General features: G+C 58.2%; 1 protein-coding gene across 12 annotated transcripts in view; it reads left to right on the top strand.

Moving 5' to 3' along the window:
• LOC128915987 (protocadherin gamma-C5-like) overlaps nucleotides 1–19533 on the top strand; it is a 248422-nt gene that overhangs the window by 198189 nt on the left and 30700 nt on the right. The window contains exon 1 of one of the 12 annotated variants that reach the window (XM_054217049.1): nucleotides 2964–4109. The exons of 7 other annotated variants lie outside the window; for them this stretch is intronic. In XM_054217049.1, coding sequence (XP_054073024.1) covers nucleotides 3744–4109 — 366 coding nt within the window. In that variant the 5' untranslated portion in view covers nucleotides 2964–3743. Of the gene's footprint in view, nucleotides 1–2963; nucleotides 4110–5303; nucleotides 6590–9792; nucleotides 12458–13188; nucleotides 13209–15832; nucleotides 18760–19533 lie in introns of those variants that run through there. 4 more of the 12 variants (XM_054217048.1, XM_054217041.1, XM_054217050.1 and 1 more) reach the window with 4 other exon arrangements.

Below are 19533 nucleotides of genomic sequence, written 5' to 3'. Positions count from 1 at the left end.
GTCGGCGTCGGGCGCGGGCTGGGCGGGCGTGGAGCTGGCGCCGCGGTCGGCGGAGCCCGGGGCGCTGGTGGCCAAGGTGGTGGCGGTGGACGCGGACGCGGGGCAGAACGCGTGGCTGTCGTACGAGCTGGCGAAGGCGACGGAGCCGGCGCTGTTCCGCGTGGGGCTGCACAGCGGCGAGGTGCGCACGGCGCGGGTGCCGCTGTCCCGCGACGCGGCGCGGCAGAGCCTGGTGGTGGTGGTGAAGGACCACGGGCGTCCGGCGCTGTCGGCCACGGCCACGCTGACGGTGGTGCTGGCCGAGAGCGTGGGCGAGCTGCTGTCGGAGCTGGGCAGCGCGGCGGCGGCGGCGGCGGCGGGCGAGCCGTCCGTCAGCCTGACGCGCTGGCTGGTGCTGGCCGTGGCGGCCGTGTCCTGCCTCTTCCTCGCCTTCCTGCTGCTGCTGCTGGCGCTGCGCCTGCGGCGCTGGCGCCGCTCGCAGCTGCTGGCGGCGGGCAGCGGCGCCTTGCGCGGCGTCCCGGCCTCGCACTTCGTGGGCATCGACGGCGTCCGCGCCTTCCTGCACTCCTACTCGCACGAGGTGTCGCTCACCGCCGACTCGCGCAAGAGCCAGCTCCGCTTCTCGGGCGGCAGCTGCTGCGACACCCTCCCGGCGCGCTCGCTGCCCGACGAGCCCGCGCCGCGGCTCGCCGAGGACGCCGACAGCGCCCGCCGCGCCGACCCCGACGCTCCCCCGGTGAGTTCCTCCCACCACGCTTGCTCCGCCACGCCTCCCTCTCCCTCTTCTCTACCGTTTCCCAGCCGTGTTCTCTGTCCTGTCTAGGATGAGGTTTAGTTACAAGGAAGGCAAAGCTTCGGTTCATCAACTCGCTCTGTGCTGGCGCCTCTTTCTCCTGAGTAACTACTACTGAGTAGTTTTTCTTATAAGATGGGACTATAACGATTTCAAAATGATTTTTACCGTGAACTGTCTGTTAACTGAGGAGCTTTTCTCAAGTCTGTCTTTTGTTCATTTATTTATCACTCTTCCCTTGTTTCACGTAATTTTCATCTAACAGCTATTATTTAGGTTGAATGTAAGCAATTATTGGACATGAACATAGAGCTGCCTGTGCCAGATTTGGGGCGGGTCTTAAACTTCTCTGATGTGTGAAAGTTCCTCACACAGCTTGTTCCTCAGCCAGTAGTGACTGCAGTGACAATTTTATGTACCAGAATACAGTGTGTGTCTTCCACGCTGGAGGTACTTCCTCAATCCGGAGACCATTCCTGACGTTCTTGCGAATTATTTGTTGCTTGCAGGATTTTCCTTGGCTGGGTCAAAAGTGAGCTCCATGCTCCGAATTGTGGAAGAAGGTGGAAGAGGAGTGAAATTACTTGTTGATAAATTTTAAATTCTAAAATACATGTGCGTACGTGAGCACTGTTTGACCACCTTGGTAGTGAGCCACGGCTGTGCTCTTCCAAAGACGGAGTGGAGTTGAAGAACTGGATGTTTCCATACTGAATGGTGTGCTTATAGACACTATAGCCTCTTCTTAGGCCTTCAAACTATGGGTGAAATTCTAGAATGTAGAGAGTGTTTTCGCAGTTTTGGCTTACAGAGGGCATGACACTTCAAGAAACGTCAAGATACTCTTGCTGTGAAGGGTTATGAATTTGTTGGTTTTTATGTCGTCTTACAGCTCATTTCCTATCCTCATCCCTCGTATAGCAGTGTTTATCTTTCGATGTTAAGTATTTAAAATCGACGCAAACGGAGTATGAGGAACAGAGTAGGATGCATTCTGAATAGTGTTACTCGTTAGGAGGGTTGTTTTCTCCTTCTGTGCTGCTTACCAGCTGGTAGGCACATCTAGAGTCTTACTGCACCCGGAACGATTTTGTAAGAATGACCTTGCTGACCACGAGAAGCAACCTTGTGGCCTCTTCTGCCAAATGAGGGTTAATCTCCGAGCGATCATTACAGTCCTATGGGCATTTTTCATCTGCTTTACTGTTCGTCGTCTTGTATTTTACATAGAAGTGTAGTTAGAGGGAGCGGTGTAGCCGAGGGTGTGGCGACAGTATGTCCTAATGTGGCTAATGCCAATATAATGTTCATTTATTTCTCGGGAGCATTACTCACAGGATTGGACTACTAGACATATAGAGGTATTTTTATCATGAACGGCTTTTTAGTGGAAGGTTTTTCTATAAGTCTGTCGTTTATTGCTTTATTTACCACTATTGTCTTACAACACAATAATGGGTTTCGATTTAACGTTAATTCTTTGAAGTGCGTGTAAGCAGTACCTCAGTAATGCAATCACAAACGTTGAGGAAGGGCGAGATTCTGCATAAATATCTGCTCAGGACGGGTAGGTGACCCTTTTGTATGTGTTTTTTCATCTGAAGTAGAGTGCAGCTAATTCTTTGTGAGGATGCTCTTGTTGGTGAAGAAAAGCCTGTTCTCACAGCGACATTGTGGCCAAGCGATCATTTGCTGATAACTGTTACAGTGGGAGAAGCTTGTGAAGGAGAAACTGAGTCCTGCAGTACTTGTCTTTGTATCTTTTGAGGGAATGTCGAGAGTGGCATAATTGGGAACGGAATTATCACCAGGACCCTGTGAATGGACATATTAGTCATCCATGGAGTTATGTCGTATTTGGAGCAATAAGAGTTTTAGGAAAATCTGCTGTACCTGTAGTTTCCAAACTTGTGAGCTGTGTAGCACTTCAAATGATTCAGCTGGTCAAAATGTGCCCTGCTTTCTCCCTGGTCAAAGATTGAACAAAGATTTTTTTTTTGTTTGTTTGTTTGCAGAGTCTTGCATTCTATGATTTTCTTTGCGTGTTGCTGAGAGCTGGTGTTATCGCACTGGGGAGGATCAAGTACTCTTTCATAGTTGCACTCAAGAGGGTTTGATCCTTTCGGTTTTCAGACCACCCCATGGCTGGAGTGTTCTCTGTACTGTCAGTGCAAAGTACACATCGCTGTGTTTGTGTCATGGGTAAATTGCCTTCCTTAGTGCTGCCCTTCTGATTTTCTTCTTGCGACTTTTTTTGCCGTCTTTTTTTCTGCAAGGCTCTGAGTGTCCCGGAAAAGGTAGGTGACATGTCACGCACACCTCAAACATCACCACGGAGCAGTATACCACTCCTCTACAATTCTTGGAATATCACACTGGTAATTGAAGTATCCTGGGAGCATGGATACTTTTTTTTTGCTGCCCGTTCATGTTATTATTTCTATTTACTTATCCCGTTCACTGAAAGAAGCAATTTTGGAGAAATGCTTTAAATGCTGTGTCTTCCCAGTTCTAGAGCAAGAAGTCATGATGATCTCGGTGATTTGTAAAACTGGGAGCATGTACTGATAAAGTTGTTGGGAATAGGGTTTGCCATGTTCTCCCAGAGCCTCAGTCACTCTGGGTTTATAAAATAAAAAGGATGTAATCAAGACTCTCCTTAAGGAAAAGGGCGGGTCTGGTGCTTCGTTTCTACAAGAGCTTCTCCTGTCAAGTTCTTTGTAGCTGCTGCTTCTCACAGCTCGTAGGAATTAAAGAACTGGGCAAAGACAACCCGCAGCAATAGTAGAAGCTGTTGGAATATGTCAGACATTTGCTGTACTTACCTGGACCCACCTGTGCTTTGCTGTATGAAGTCTGTGCGCTCCTCCACCGCTCGATAACACGTTCCCCAGCCAGACTCTTCATTTCCACTATAGAACGGAGCTGCTTGGCTCGCCTTTCCGCGGGTATGAGAAAACTCGCCAAACTGAAAGCTGAATCGCGCTTTTCGGTAGCCGATGGCGCCGACTCCCGGCAGATGCCTACAGTGCGGCTCGGAGGGCGCAGACCGAAGCGCCGCAAGGCATGGGCCGGCTGCGGTGTCGTGGCGGCGCCTCCGGGTGCCGCTGTTGGCCGACGTGGAGCGGCGCTGGTGCCGGAGCCGCAGCCGGAGCCGCCGCAGCGCCCTGCTCCCGCAGCCTGCTGGCTCTCAGGGCGCCGGCCAGAGCGGCAGCGGCACCGGCAGCAGAAGCAAGAGGCGGCGAGGGGAGCAGCGGCGTCCGAGGCAGCGCCGAGAACTCTGCCCTCCGGCGGCCCCTGCTCTCGCTGGGGAGAGGTGCTGGAAGGGAGGGAGGGCGGAGTGGGTTGGCGACAATGGCTGTGAGGCAGAGGCAGAGGTGGCGGCGACCGGTCGTGCAAGCGGTGCCGCTGCCCGCTTTGCTGCTGATGTTGTGCTGCCGGGCGGCGGCGGAGAGGATCCGGTACGCCATCCCCGAGGAGCTGGGCAGAGGCTCGCTGGTGGGGCCGCTGGCGCGGGACCTGGGGCTGAGCCCGGCGGAGCTGCCGGCACGCAAGCTGCGGCTCAGCGCGGAGAAGCAATACTTCACGGTGAGCGGGGAGAACGGGAACCTGTACGTGAGCGAGAGGCTGGACCGGGAGGAGATGTGCGGCGAGTCGGCGTCCTGCTCCGTCAGCTTCGAGGCGCTGGTGCAGAACCCGCTCAACGTTTTCCACGTCGAGGTGGCCATCCAGGACGTCAACGACAACGCGCCGCGCTTCTTGCGAGACAATTTCCAGCTGGAGATCAACGAGTTGACTTCTCCCGGCGCTCGCTTTGCCTTGGGCGTCGCCGATGACGCAGACGTGGGCAGCAACTCGTTGCAGGGCTACGAGCTGGAGGCTAACGGGTACTTCGCGGTGGAGGTGAAGGAGAGGCAGGATGGCAGCAAGTTCGCAGAGCTGGTGCTGCGCCGTGCGTTGGACCGGGAGAGCGAGCAGAGCGTGCGTCTGGTGCTGACGGCGGTGGACGGCGGCGATCCGCCCCGCAGCGGCACCGCCCAGCTCTGCATCAACGTCACGGACGCCAACGACAACCCACCCGTGTTCGCGCAAGACCGGTACGGCGTGAGCCTGCGCGAGGACGCGCCGCCGGGCTCGACGGTGCTGAACGTCTCCGCCTCCGACGCCGACGCCGGCACCAACGCTCGCATCACCTACGGCTTCCAAGAAGCTCCGGCCAAGGTGCTTCAGAAGTTCGTGGTGGAGGCGGAGAGCGGGACGATCAGGCTGCAGGAGGCGCTGGACTTCGAGGACTCGCGAGGGTACACGCTAGTGGTGGAAGCGAGGGACGGGGGCGGTCTGGTGGCTCACTGCGAAGTGGAAGTGGAGGTGCTGGACGTGAACGACAACGCGCCCGAAATCACGGTGACGTCGGTGTCGAGCCCGGTGCCCGAGGACGCGCCGGCCGGCACGGTGGTGGCCCTGTTGAAAGTGCGGGACCGTGACTCCGGGGAGAACGGTCAGGTGTGGTGCGAGCTGTCGGGCGAGGCGCCGCTGTCGATGGTGTCGTCGTCGGTGGGGTCGTACAAGGTGGTGACGGCGAGCGCGCTGGACCGCGAGCAGGCGTCCGAGCACCGAGTGACGGTGGTGGCCAGGGACCGGGGCAGCCCGTCGCTGTCGAGCCGCGCGTCGCTGGTGCTGGAGGTGTCGGACGTGAACGACAACGCGCCGGTGTTCGAGGAGGCGGCCTACAGCGCCTACGTGTCGGAGAACAACGCGGCGGGCGCGCCGGTGGTGCGCGTGCGCGCGCGGGACGCGGACGCGGGCGCCAACGGGCGCGTGAGCTACTGGCTGGCGGGCGGCAGCGCGGGCGCGGCGCCCTACGTGTCGGTGGAGGCGCGGAGCGGCGCGGTGTACGCGCAGCGCTCCTTCGACTACGAGCAGTGCCGCGAGTTCGCGGTGGCGGTGCGGGCGCAGGACGGCGGGGCGCCGGCGCGGAGCTCCACGGCCACGGTGCGCGTCTTCGTGCTGGACCGCAACGACAACGCGCCGCGGGTGCTCTGGCCGGCGGCGGCGGCAGCAGGAGCGGGAGCGTCGGGGTCGGGAGCGTCGTCGTTGCCGGCGGCGTTCGAGGTGGTGCCGCGTTCGGCCGAGGCCGGCTACCTGGTGGGCAAGGTGGTGGCGGTGGACGCGGACGCGGGGCGCAACGCGTGGCTGTCGTACGAGCTGGTGCAGGCGTCGGAGCCGTCGCTGTTCCGCGTGGGGCTGCACAGCGGCGAGGTGCGGACGGCGCGGGCCGTGTCGGAGAGGGACGCGGCGAAGCAGCGTGTGGTGGCCGTGGTGAAGGACCACGGGCAGCCGGCGCTGTCGGCCACGGCCACGCTGCACGTGGTGCTGGCCGAGAGCTTGCAGGAGGCGCTGCCGGAGCTGAGCGACAGCGACGCCGTGTCCGAGCTGACATCTGATCTAAATCTCATTCTTGTAGTTGCGCTCGCTCTTGTGTCCTTGTTATTCGTTTTCACAGTCATTTTGGTATTGTTCTTTAAATGCCGACGGTCAAGGGGCCCTCCTGTTTTTATAACTTCTGATAAGGAACTTTATTCCAGCCTGGGCTCAAAGGCTCCGTACAACTATTGCAGCAGTACTCTGCCCTTGCCCTACTCCTACGAGGTGTGTTTAGCCTCCGAGTCGGGCCAGAAGGACTTCACATTTCTGAGACCAGGGACGGCAGTGCGGTCTGATTGTCTCCTGGCTGGGGAACCCGGCTCAGGCACTCATTCCGGGAAGGGCCCTCCTAGCCCTCGGAGCTCCGCACAGGTGAGCTTTCGTCCTAGGGTCCCTCTCTGCGGACTTGTGTGTATCTTTTTCCCCTTTCCTGTGGTTGGGCGGAGAGCTCAACATCTCCTCACGGTCACTGCTCAATAGCTCAAGGTTGAGGTGTGCGTGTGTGTGAGTGTGGGTATGTGTATGTAATTTGACTCTTCCTTTTGACGTGCCCAGTCTAATCCATGATTTGTTGGTTGTGTCCCTTGAGGACCGAGGACGCTTGTGAGTATGTTGTCAGTACTGCTGTCATACTCCAGGTGCGACTTTCACTGAGCCGAAGTGGTGGAGTGGACATAGGGTGGAACGGAGGCAAAGGGTCGTGGGATCCGAGGCTGAGACAACCATTTCGTCTTGTCCCAGTGACTGCTTCATTTATTGTGTCTGCCAGATTTAAGCACTTTCTGTGGTAACAATATGTGATCGATCCCGACTTATTCACTCAGTGAGGACTGCGACTCTGTAGTCCTCTGTTTTCTATTTCACCTGGCTTCTTTTCATACTCTGAACCCCTCAAAAGGAAAATGTTGTGTACACCCCTGACCTAACATTTCCTCTTCATCTGGGAGCCGGGGCTGGTGTCTCACTGTATCTCCAAGCACAGAGCCAAGCAGAGAATGCTTTGGACCAACAAAGCTTCTCTGGAGCACTGGCAGAGTTGGGAATAGCACTGGAGTGAGCGTCTCTGGATGGGGTTTGGCTTGAACCCGCCCCCAAAGGAATTGCTGGTGCTGGAGAAAGGGACCTTTTCCCTTAGCTGTTGCACGTTTCCACTCCTCTCCCTCCAAATGGTGCTTTCAGGAGCTTCGAGGCATCACTTTCAGTATTCGGGCTTCCCGTCACAGTGGAAGAGATGTAATGTCTGCAGATGAGTAGAAATGTGGAAGATGGAAAATTTCAGTCTTCCATGCCTTTCTGAGATCTCTTCACTGTATGTAGCTATCCGCTGCTTGGACGTCCTACAGCAGCTGGGATTAAGCAGACAAATGAATATGAATACGGGTCATGTGTGCACTCATATAAAGAGAATCTTCTTCAGAATTGCGATATGCACGCTAGAGAAATTGCTCAGTAAACAGAGTCTAGGAAAGACACCAAATGGGCAGTGGTTAGAAAAAAGATTCAGAGCTTATTTCAGAGAAAATAAGAAAATAAGTGGCTGAAGACTGTCTAAAGATTTGTCTCGGAGAGAGCTGTGGATTTTCTTCTTTTCAGATTATATGTAAGAGAGAAAGGTAATTGGGATTTGGTTGCGTAAGGGCCTATGGGAAAAGAAATCTGCTGTCAGCACTGTAAGCCTGCAGACGTGGTCTGCTGCAGAAGCGCTCCAAAATGGACAGAGAAGCATAACAGTTCCTACTTACATGCACAATGCAGCTGCGGTACGTAAAGCGTATCGTTTTCCTCCTCAGTCTTTAAATTGCTCCAAAATTAAATTCTATTAAAATCCAGCGTTAGATGACTAACGTTGGATTTTATCGGCACGACGCCCATCCTTCTATCACGTTCTATGGGCTGGTGATAAGAATGGTAAGTGGCGCTGATATCTTTCGGCACCGATTATTCGGTAGAAAAAGAAATAGCTGAGTATGCAGAGAGGAAAGACCGTGCCGATCCGCTTTATATCGTTGACTCTTCTCATATTGTCCTTTTGGGTGGATCCCGTGTGCTCACGGCAGTTGGCAGGACTGTGGGGGGCGAGGACACGTAGCCAGAATCTAGTTCCTTATCGCTGTGGTGTGTGCCGTGCCTCCCACGTTGGTGCGGGTGATTTGCAGCCGTTCCACAACGCGCTCAGGCACGACGAGCAGTGGGGTAACAAATAACCATCCACAGCATTTCTGAGACAGTTCTGCAGGGCGTGGAGACTTTCATCGTTTCTCTCGATGAGCGAATGAACGCCTGGGTGCTGATTTCCAGTCCGTTTTCTTTCCCACACATCTTTGTCCCTTCCTTGTCAGGTTCGGCTGTGGGAAGACACCTGGTGTCGCAGGACGCTGTGTTTCTCGGCCACGGCCGGGTTTTCACAGGGCTCCTCGCGCTCCCTTATCAAGCTCCCTTGGTCCCTTCCCATTGCACCCTGACAGCTGAGCAGTTGCGCGGGTGATGGACAACGAACGCCGAAATTGCGGTAGTTTTATCCGCATGGGCGCTCGAAAGGTGGGAAAACCCGACGTATCACGGGTTGTTGTTGACAGCAACAACGCCAAACGCAGGCAAGCAGCCCGGGAATTGGCTGTTTCTCGCCCAGGGGCTGCCGGTGCCGTGGTCTACGCGGCCCCGTGACCCGCCGGGCTGTTGCTGCACGGGAACAGGAACCGCTCCTGTCCGCGGTGAACCAGCACCTCGCAGACCGTGATTTCCCTGCGTCTGGCAGGTGGAAACAGGTATCGGGGAGTAAGCTGGAACGTGGCGAGAGCAGGAGGGTGTATTAAACCGAGACTTCTATGATTTGTCGGGGAAGATACCTGCTAGGACAGTGGTGGCGGTGGGGAGCGGGAGGAGCGATGCTCCCAGGAACCCCGCAGCAGGAGCTCCCCCGCGGGGTGACCGTGTGCAACGGCCCGAGGAGCTGCTCGTAACTCGGCAGCACGAAATCCGCGTCGTTTTGCCGGCGTCGCTGCTTTGGTGGCACATCGAGGGGCGACGTCGCAAAGCTGTGGGATGTCAAGAAGGGGCTGCCCAAGCACTTGGGTGGGCGGACCGGCATCCTGAAGGTCCCGAGGGACACTCGGAACTGGAGTATTGTGCCGGGGCTATCTCTCCCCGGTGCCCTGCGTTCCCCGGCCGACCTTCGCCACCCCTCGTCCCGTCTGCACCACACCTCTCCTTTTTGCTCCCACTACCTCTTTCCAACGAGGTTCTCCCTGGGGGGATCCGCCCCCCCGCTTTCTATATAGCCCCTTTTGGCGTCATCCTCTCCACCAACTCTCTTACACCTTCCTGCCCTCACACACAGTCCCCGTGCCCGATCTACGCTGCCAGCGCTCTCCCAGCCCGGTTGTCCCTATTAGCTGGGTTTCTCGCAGGACTGCGCTCTCCCTTCAGGGTCAGACGGCTTCAAGCCCTGCTGCCTTCCGCCGGGGCCGCCGCTCTCCCTCCCGCCGGCGCTCAGCAGGCGGCTGCCCCGCAGCGGGGCTCCGGCAGCCCTGCGTTCCGTGCAGTTATTGACCGGGACTCTGTGTGCCGCTGTCGGCCAATGATGGAGCGGGGGGGATCTGGCGGCCCGGCCCCGCTCGGAGCCGGGATGAGGCGCAGACGGCCTCTGAGAGAGCCTGGGAGTGAGTCACGGCGGAGCCCTCACAGCAATGCCCGTGTCCCCGCCGGACGCCGCTTCCCGGGGCGCGCTGGGCAGCGGCATGAAGGGGCGAGCTGAGGATTTCTAGCCGGGGCGGGGGGACGAAGCGGGGAGCGCGGCCGTCCTGTGCGATGAACGGCGTTGCTGTAAGGAGCCGCGGGGTGACGACGGGGCAGGTACTGAGCCTCTTGCTTTTGTTCAGCGTTTCCGACTGGGTTTCCGCCGCGATTCGCTATGCGATTCCCGAGGAGGCGCGGAGAGGCTCTGCGGTGGGGAACGTGGTAGGCGACCTGGCGCTGGACCTCGGGCGGCTGCCGGGGCGCCGGTTGCGAGTGGTGTCCGGCGGCAACAAGAAGTACTTCGCAGTGGACCTGACGAGCGGCGCGCTGCTGGTGAGCGAGCGGATAGACCGGGAGGAGCTCTGCGGAGCGCTCTCTCCCTGCTCCCTCAGCTTTGAGATCGTGGTGGAAAACCCACTGGAGCTGTACAGCGGCGCCGTGGAGATCCAAGACATCAATGACAACGACCCGGTTTTTCCCAGCAGCCAGGCGAGGCTGGAAATCAGCGAGTCGGTGGCGGCCGGAGCGCGCTTCCCGCTAGAGAGCGCGCAAGACCCCGATGTGGGGATTAACTCTTTGCAGACCTACCAGCTCAGCGCGAACCCGCACTTTGCCCTCGACGTGCAGACGAGGGTGGATGGCAGCAAGTATGCAGAGTTGGTGCTAGAGAAGGAGCTGGACAGGGAGGAGCAACGGGAGCTGCACTTGGTCTTGACTGCGTTGGATGGAGGCAGCCCGCCACGGTCGGCCCACGTGCAGATCCACATTGACGTTGTGGATGCCAACGATAATGCCCCGGTCTTCAACCAGTCCACCTACAAGGCAAGCGTGAGGGAGAACACGGCCACTGGTACCCTGGTTGCTAGGATCAGTGCGTATGATCTGGATGATGGGCCCAATGGAGACATCATCTATTCCTTCAGCAGCCACACACCTGCCAAGGTACGAGAACTCTTTGCTTTAGACTCGGCCACTGGGGAGTTGAGGGTCAAGGGTCAGCTGGACTACGAGGAAACGAAGCTGTATGAGATTTACTTACAGGCTAAAGACAAGGGTGCCGTTCCTGGTGTGGCTCATTGCAAAGTGCTGGTGGAAGTTGTGGATGTGAACGACAATGCTCCAGAGGTGACAGTGACTTCTGTGTACAGCCCCGTGCCTGAAGACGCAGCCCCAGGAACAGTTGTAGCTCTGCTGAGTGTAACGGACTTGGACTCCCATGACAATGGTCTGGTGAACTGCTTAATTTCCCCTGGGATCCCCTTTATGCTCAGCTCCTCCCTCAAAAATTATTACACCTTGAAAACGAAAACAGCTCTGGACCGGGAAAAGGCATCGGAGTATAACATCACTATCACAGCCAGGGACTCAGGCTCGCCACCCTTGTCTGCAGTAAAACAGATCCTGGTACAGGTGTCAGATGTCAACGACAATGCGCCCAAGTCTTCCCAGGACTCCTATGACGTCTATGTGCTGGAAAACAACATGCCTGGCATCCCCATCCTCAATGTGAGCGCCACAGACCCGGACCTTGGGCGCAATGCTCTTCTTTCCTATACCCTCTTGCAGGGTGACCCCACTGTAGGCCACATCTTCTCCATCAACCGGGACAATGGCACCCTCTACCTGCTCACCTCCCTGGACCATGAGGACCAGGTGGAGTTCAGCATGGTGGTGCAGGTCCAGGATGGCGGCTCTCCGCCTCTGGCCACTAATGTCTCAGTCAGCGTGTTTGTCACTGACCTCAATGACAATGCCCCAACTGTGCTGTACCCTCACCCCAACACCACCGCCACCTATACTGATGTGGTGGCACCAGGCAGTCCTGCTGGGCACATGGTCACCAAGGTGGTGGCGGTGGATGCGGATGCAGGGTATAATGCCTGGATCTCCTATACTCTGTTGCAGGCCACTGACCCCAGTCTCTTCTCAGTTGGTCTGCACAGTGGGGAGATCTTCACGGCCCGCCAGCTCCGGGAGGATGATGCTCCCCAGCACACACTAGTCATCCTGCTGAAAGACCATGGGGAGCCTGTGCTGTCCTCCAGTGCCACTGTCTCCATCTCTGTGGCTGAGATGGTCAAGGAGGTACTCACTGACCTCACTGATGTGGCACCTGCCAATGATCCCAGGAAGCATGTAACTTTCTATCTCATCCTGGCTGTGATTTTGGTGTCAGCAGCTTTCTTCATCACCATGTTGTCAGTGGGCATCTTCAAATGCTACAAGTGGAGGCAGTCAAAGGAGCTGTTCAACAGCTCCAGGAGCACCCTGTACAGGACACCGGGGCCTTTCCACCACATTGATGCTGTGCGGGGCGGCCTCACGCCACCCAACTTCTACCACCAGGTCTATCTCACCACGGACTCTCGCCAGAGTGATCTCCTGTGCAAAAAGCCCTTCACTTCCAGCCCCCTGGGGAGCCGCCAGAGCACCATGAGGAACGGTGAGCCAGGGCTGTACCACCAGATCGTGGGCACTGCCAGCCGGCTTCCCACACCTGCCGAGGTAATGTAGCTCCTTCCTTGGCATATCTTGGTGCCAGGCAGAGCCATGGTTCACTTGTGCCATACGCATATGGTAGCGGATTGGGGTTGGGGGGAACATCCAGTCACGCCGTGCCTCTAAAGAGTGGTTAGCTGTAGCTGAACACGTCGTCTTCAAAGTCAAATGTGCCGTCCTGAGTGTCAGTGACATTTGCATTGTGGTGAGCAGGGTCAAGAGAGTCAGTTTACCCAGATTAGTGAACACACATCTTTCAGATGAAGTTTTGGGTACGCCTTCTGTGTTTACCAGCGGAGGCTGAGGTCAGCTTGCAATCACCTTCAAATCCTTGGCAGAAAGTTTGCTGCTAATTGCATTTCCTTTTCTTTGCAAAATAAGAGCTGAGGGGAGAGCTGCGGCGTCAGGCCCTGGGAGGGGAACATAGCCTCTCTGCGTCGTGCCCTGGTGTGGGCTGGGGAGGTGGTGGTGCAAGTGGGGCTGGGAGCCACCAGCTGCCAGTGGAGCATTGAGGCATCGCTTCCCACAGTGTGGCATGCAAAGCTGAAGGACGATGCTGGTTCCTCCATTTGACAGACTGTAGCCACAGAGCAGTCCCTCCCGTCCGTGCCTCACTTCATGTTTGATCCGTGGTGGTTCCGGTTTTGTTTCCATGGAAGTTTTGCAAGGATGTTCGCCTCAGGGTTGAGGGGGGGAGATTGCCTCCCCCGGCTGCTTGCAGGATCCGCTGAGCTGGACTGTGGCTCTGAGCAGGATGGTGAGTCCTCCACCCAGGTGTTATTTTAACAACCCTATTACAAGCCCTACACAATTTGTAATATGCGCTATCTCCAGGTGATATCTAATGTCCTGACTGAACAAACTGCAGCTAGGAAGGCGTTTGCGCATGGCAGGCAGCTTCTGTGCTTCTTCCCTGGTGGGAATTGTGCAGCTTAATTTGAGAGCTTTCAATTACAGGAACACTTTGATCTTCAGAGACGAGCCTGCGTAGTGGATCCAGCAGAGGTGGTGGTGGGGGGAATCTGATGGGTTTCCAAGGAGGTTGGTGTCGGTAATGTGTCCCTTCCTGGGAGGCTGTCAGTAGGAGCGACTGATTCCTCAGAGCAGAAGGAAGTGAGGTGCAGCGGAAGCTGTGCGTGGGTGTGGGGCTGCGTGTGCTGCCTGCTCGCTGTGGTCGAATCACAGGCAGAGGCAGAAATCTCCCAGAATTATTTTATGCCTTTTTTTTTTTTTCCCTCTTGCATGTCTGCTCAGACTCAGCACTTCTGATTTGTGGCAGGTGGGAACTGCTGCAGCAGCTGCAGGAGCAAGTGTTCCTCTGCATTGTGTGGGTTTTGCTACAGCTGGGGACAAGGATGTCCCCTCCACCAAAGTGTCCCGGCAAGATGCCTCTAGGGGTGGGGGCAGTAAATGATTTGAGAGTGGGGACGGAAGGAGGTGATAAAAGGCAGGCAGTAAGCCTGAGCCCTAGACATGGCTCCCCCCTACTGCCCAGTACTACACTGGAAAGGTACTGGTAGTGAAAAATCAACTGGCCTGGCTCTGGGTCCTGGATTTTCAGTCTTTGCGGTCAGAGAAGATTCATCCCAATGCCATGGACCATGTCAAGCCTGCAAAGGCTTTACACCTCTTTGCTCTGCAGGGCAACAGGCAGACCCCCAAGCTGATGCAGTAGGGATGCTGCTGGCCTTATCTGCGGCAGGTGATGCGTTCTGCCATGAGGTATTCTACCCTGCAGGATCTCCAGTGATCCCTTAGCTCCCTGGGTTGTCTGAGTTGGAGCCTTTCCACAGGGAGAGCTCTAGCCCTCTGGAATGGGGACATCTCCTTCTCCATCCTAGACACACCATACCCTTCCTGCCTTGCCACCATCTCCATCCCAGGCTGTGGCAGACAAAAGGAACAGCAGGATCTCACATGTGAAGTAGCCCCTTGGTGACCGAGCCACCTCAGGACACTGAGTGGATTCTCCCAGACTGTGTGGGCTTCACAGGGGGTTTATGCTGAGGCACTGCAGCAGCACCAAACCCATTCCCAGGAGTGCAGCATCCTGTGCTGCCCATGGCAATGTCTGTCACCCAGCTGTGTTGTCCAGGGCCCTGCCCAGGATGGGACAGGGCACATCCCAGAGTCAAGGTTACTGCAATAGCTTCCTGCTGGTGGCATTGTCGGAAGCCCTCGGGGAATGAGTAAATGCAAGCAGCTATTGGTTTCTGGATGCTGGGCAATCCAGTTGTCCAGCATTTTGCTGCCTTGGGCCTTTAAGAATACTTTCTCCCCTCCCCTGGAGCAGGCCATAGGTGGGACCAGGGTGGTGTCTGCACCAATTGCGATGTTCTTTGCTCCATCTCTCCCTGCCTGGCAGCAGGGTGGTCCTGCCCCGTGGCATCTTGGAATGGGCAGGGAGGGGCTGCAGAGGTGAGGGAGGCCCCTCGAAGGCAGCACCTCCACCACCTCTGTCCTCACCCAGAAGGATGGTGTCCCTGTCACCATCCCAGCCTCTCTCACCTATTCCACCAGGTCCCCTTGGGGCCCTAGTAGTGGGGACAGGCAGGGTCCCAGGCAGGAGCTGGCTACCCTGCCTGCCACACTGCTGTCCACCCCAGCCCCCCAGTGTCTGCATGCACCCAAGGGAGGTCAGGGTGGCCTTGAGTTCACTGAGGACAGGACTCCAGGGCATGACTTCTGTAGGTGTGTGAACTGAGCTAACACCCTGCAGCTTGCCACCATCCTCTAGGACTGGGAGAGGGGGAAATGACTGCTCCACTCCCCCCTGGGAAGGCTGAGACCCCTGCTTTTGCCCTCTGGGAGACTGGTTGGCTACAAAGCTGTCTCTGCCACAGAATTTCAGTATGTGTGTCTGCCAGGTGGGAGGCTCGGGCCTCCTTCCCAGTCTGATGTCCTGACTTGATGTTGCGATCCGGTGGTGATCTGCTAGGCTTGTTGGCTTGCTCTGTGCATTTACAGTGACTCGGGTACTGTGAACGTTGGCCCCTTCCTTATCCCAGGGTGAGGAAGGGGCATCCAGCCGGGTTTGTGTGGGGAGCAATTGCGTTCCAGCTTTGAATGGTGCACCCAACTCTGCCTTCCCACCTTCTGCCTCCAACACCCATGGGGAACTCGCAGGGACTGGCATCTCTGTCTTGGTGTGAGGTCTCCTGGCTGATAGTGGTACTGGTGGCAGTGATGCCTCACTTACAGAGGCTATCATGGGGTGCAGGCAGTGGCCAAAGCATTAGCTGGGGAGGGGGGTGGGGAGCAGAGAAAAGGGGTGGGAGAAGAGCCCCTGGCACCTCAGGGCTCTAACAAACACCTTTTCATTGGGCATGAAAAGTTCTTTGGCCTGCGTTCATGACAGCTGCCTTTTGTCTGTGGGCACGATGTGAAGCCACCATTGTGGAAGGGGGAGCACACAGGGAGGGCTTGTACCTAGCTTCCAGGCTGCCAGGACGTGCAGTTTCCCTGCGAACGGGAAGCGAGCTGTCGGAGCAAGTGACTCAGGCTGGCAGAGGGGAGGCTGGGGGTGGCAGCCCCCACTGATGCCAGCTCGGGCCCCTGCTTCCCGCACCTCAAGGGAGTCACTGCTGGCCGAGAGGGGACGGAGCTCTCGGCCAATTGGGCGCTGATCTGAAGCAGGGGGGGGGGAATCTGCTTCTCCCCCCTCCTTCCACCTCCGCGCCGGGGCTGTGATTCAGTTCCCCTCCCCCAGCCCACCCCCTCTGCTCGGAGGCTGACAGCCGGAGCCGCAGCCTGCCGGAGCCCCGGAGCTGTTTTCCAAGCCGTGGAAGAGAGACCCAGGGATTTTTTCTCAGCTCCTCAGTACCTGCTGTGTCCCGGGCCACACGCGCACGGACATGGAGAGCGTCAGCCTCCAACGACCCGCCTGGAAATGGCAAGTACTGAGTTTGTTTTCACTCTGCGGCTGGGGCTGGGTCTCCGGGCAGATCCGCTACTCGGTGGTTGAGGAGTCAGAGGTGGGAACCGTGGTGGGGAACGTGGCCCGGGATCTGGGCTTGAAGGTGGAGGAGCTGCCGGGTCGCAGGCTGCGCCTGGGCTCGGAGGAGAGCCTGCGCCACTTCGCCGTGCGCCTGGACAGCGGGGCGCTGGTGGTGAGCCAGCAGCTGGACCGGGAGCGTCTGTGCGGAGCGGCTGTCAGCTGCGTGCTGTCGGTGCAGGTGGTGACAGAGAACCCCCTGCAGCTCTTCCGCCTGGAAGTGGAGATCCTGGACCTGAATGACAACTCCCCGAGCTTCCCCACTGCTCACCGCACCCTGCGCATTGCTGAGTCTGCCACAGTGGCTGCACGCTTTCCCCTGGAGAGCGCACAGGACCCTGATGTGGGCACCAATGCTGTGGGTTCCTACCGGCTGAGCCCCAACTCCCACTTCTCCCTGGACGTCAAGCAGCAGCAGGATGGCAAACTCTTCCCAGAGCTGGTGCTGGAGCGTGCCCTGGACAGGGAAGAGCAGCCAAAACTGCAGCTGGTGCTGACGGCCATGGATGGGGGAAGCCCAGCCCGCTCGGGCACGGCACAGATAACAGTCCTGGTCCTGGATGTCAATGACAACGCACCCACCTTTGACCGTGCCACATACAAGGTGCAAGTCCCGGAAAACACGCCCATGGGGGCTCTGCTCCTCCGGCTCAATGCATCTGACCCTGACGAGGGCCCCAATGGGGAGACAGAGTACTCCTTCGGGGTTCACACCTCCGACTTGGTCCGAAGGCTCTTTGCCTTGGATCCCCACAGTGGCGAGGTCCGGGTGAGTGGGGCCTTGGACTTTGAGGAATCCCCTTTCTATGAGATCTATGTGCGAGCCCATGATGGTGGGGTCCCAGAGATGGAGGGCCACTGTGTGCTACAGGTGGTAGTGGAGGATGCCAATGACAACCCCCCGGAGGTGCTGCTCACCTCCCTGCTGAACCCGGTGCCAGAAGACACCCCACCAGAGACTGTTGTGGGGCTCTTTAATGTACGGGACCGAGACTCAGGGGTCAATGGGGATGTGAGCTTGGAGATCTCCCCCGATGTGCCTTTTTCCATCAGGTCCCTTCAGAACCACTTCTCCCTCGTCACCCGGGAGAGCCTGGACCGAGAGTCCACCTCACAGTACATAGTGGAGCTGATTGCCCAGGATGGTGGGTCACCCACCTTCACAACAACGCTCACGCTGCTCCTTAACATATCTGATGTGAATGACAACCCCCCACGCTTCTTGCAGCCTTCCTACGATGCCTTCCTGATGGAGAACAACCTGCCTGGCTCCCTGCTGTGCACTGTCTCTGCCTCAGACCCTGACGATGGGGATAATTCCCGGCTTGTTTACTCCATAGAGAGTGGCCAAGTGCAGGGTGCCCCCACCTCTTCCTTCGTCCACATCAACCCTGACAATGGCAACCTCTACGCTCAGCGCACCTTTGACTTTGAGCTGCTGCAGGTTCTGCCAGTCTCTGTGGCCGTGCGGGACTCGGGGTCCCCCCCACTCCACGCCAACGTTACTGTCTACATCTTTGTGCTGGACCAGAATGATCACCCCCCCACCATCCTGCACCCTGCCAGCGACAGTGACATGCTGGCACCCCAGAGGGTGCCGCTGTCTGCCCCACCAGGCTACCTGGTCACCAAGGTGACAGCAGTGGATGCAGATGCTGGGCACAATGCCTGGCTCTCATATCGACTGCTGCCACAGTCCACCGACCCCTCCTTGTTCCACATGTCACTGTACACCGGGGAGGTGCGGACGGCGCGTGCCCTCCAGGACACCGACACCGCAGTGCAGCAGCTCATTGTCCAGGTGACGGACAATGGTGACCCACCGCTCTCCACCACTGTCACCATCACTTTGGCCCTGGAGGAGGCAGCCCTGGAGGAGAGCTACAAGCCTCGGGATTTCCTGGCTGGTGCCAAGGAAAAGCCGGACCTGACCCTCTACCTGATCATTGCGCTGGCAGCCGTTAGCACCGTGGCCCTTGCCACTGTCACCCTCCTGGCCGCCCGGTGCCTCCGGCGCAGAGGCCGTGCTGCCACCTCGCCCTGCTGCTGCTGCTGGCTCAGCGAGTCGCCCTCCCGGGACTTCTTCAAGCACTCCAGCCCCAAGCTCCAGCTCAGCTCCGACGGCACCCTTAAGTACATGGAGGTCACCCTGCGACCCACCGACTCCCAGTCCCAGTGCTACAGCACCTGCTTCTCCCCCGGCTCCGACCGGAGCGACTTCACCTTCCTCCGGCCATGCCCGCCCCCCGCCACCCTACCGCGGGAAACCGGGGCTTTCCTCTCCGCTACCGGTACGCTGCGGGACCCCGGCCAGGTGAGAGCCTAGGGGCAGGGGGAAGGAGGTGCCGGCGCGGGGCTGGCCGGGCGGCCGGACGGCTCATTTCCCGCCGGGGTATCCCTCGGTCCCCTCGCCGCGGCGCCGGGGGCGCGGGGGCCCCCGCTGTCGCTCGGGAGAAGCGTCCGAGCAGGTTGTGGCGGCAACCGCCGGCGTGTCGCGATTGGCGCCGGTGTTGCTGTCCTGGGAAAGGAGCTCGGCGATTGGAGGAGCGGCGGGGAGCTCGGAGCCAATGGCGAGGCGGCTGCGCGGAGCACCGGCGCTCCCCCGCCCCGACTCGCCGCCACCCCTCCATCATCCCCGCCCCCCCGCATCGAACGGCGTCCGCCCCAAACAATGAATGGGAGCGGCGAGCGCTGAGCGCGGCCCCGCAGCGTGGAGGGCATCGCTCCCTCGGCCGGCCACCCGGCAAGGATGCCGAGGGCAGGGAAGGCGGGCCGGTGCCTGGGACTGCCGCCTGTCTTCTCTTTCTGTTTGTTCTTGCACAGCTCCTCTGCTCAGATCCGGTACAGCATCCCGGAGGAGCTCACCCGGGGCGCCTTCGTGGGCAATATCGCGAAGGACCTGGGCACAGATGTGGCGAAACTGGCGGCAGCTAATCTGCAGGTACTGTCCGATTCGGATTCCCAGTACTTCTCGGTCAATGTGAACACCGGCGTTATAATGGTCAGCGAGCGAATAGACCGTGAGCAGCTCTGCGGGCAGAACCCCCGCTGCTTCCTCCACCTGAAACTTGCCATCGAGAACCCAGTG

The sequence above is a fragment of the Rissa tridactyla genome, chromosome 11, assembly GCF_028500815.1.
Source record: "Rissa tridactyla isolate bRisTri1 chromosome 11, bRisTri1.patW.cur.20221130, whole genome shotgun sequence".
Taxonomy (NCBI): Eukaryota; Metazoa; Chordata; class Aves; order Charadriiformes; family Laridae; genus Rissa; species Rissa tridactyla.
This window is presented reverse-complemented; position numbering and strand designations above follow the sequence as displayed.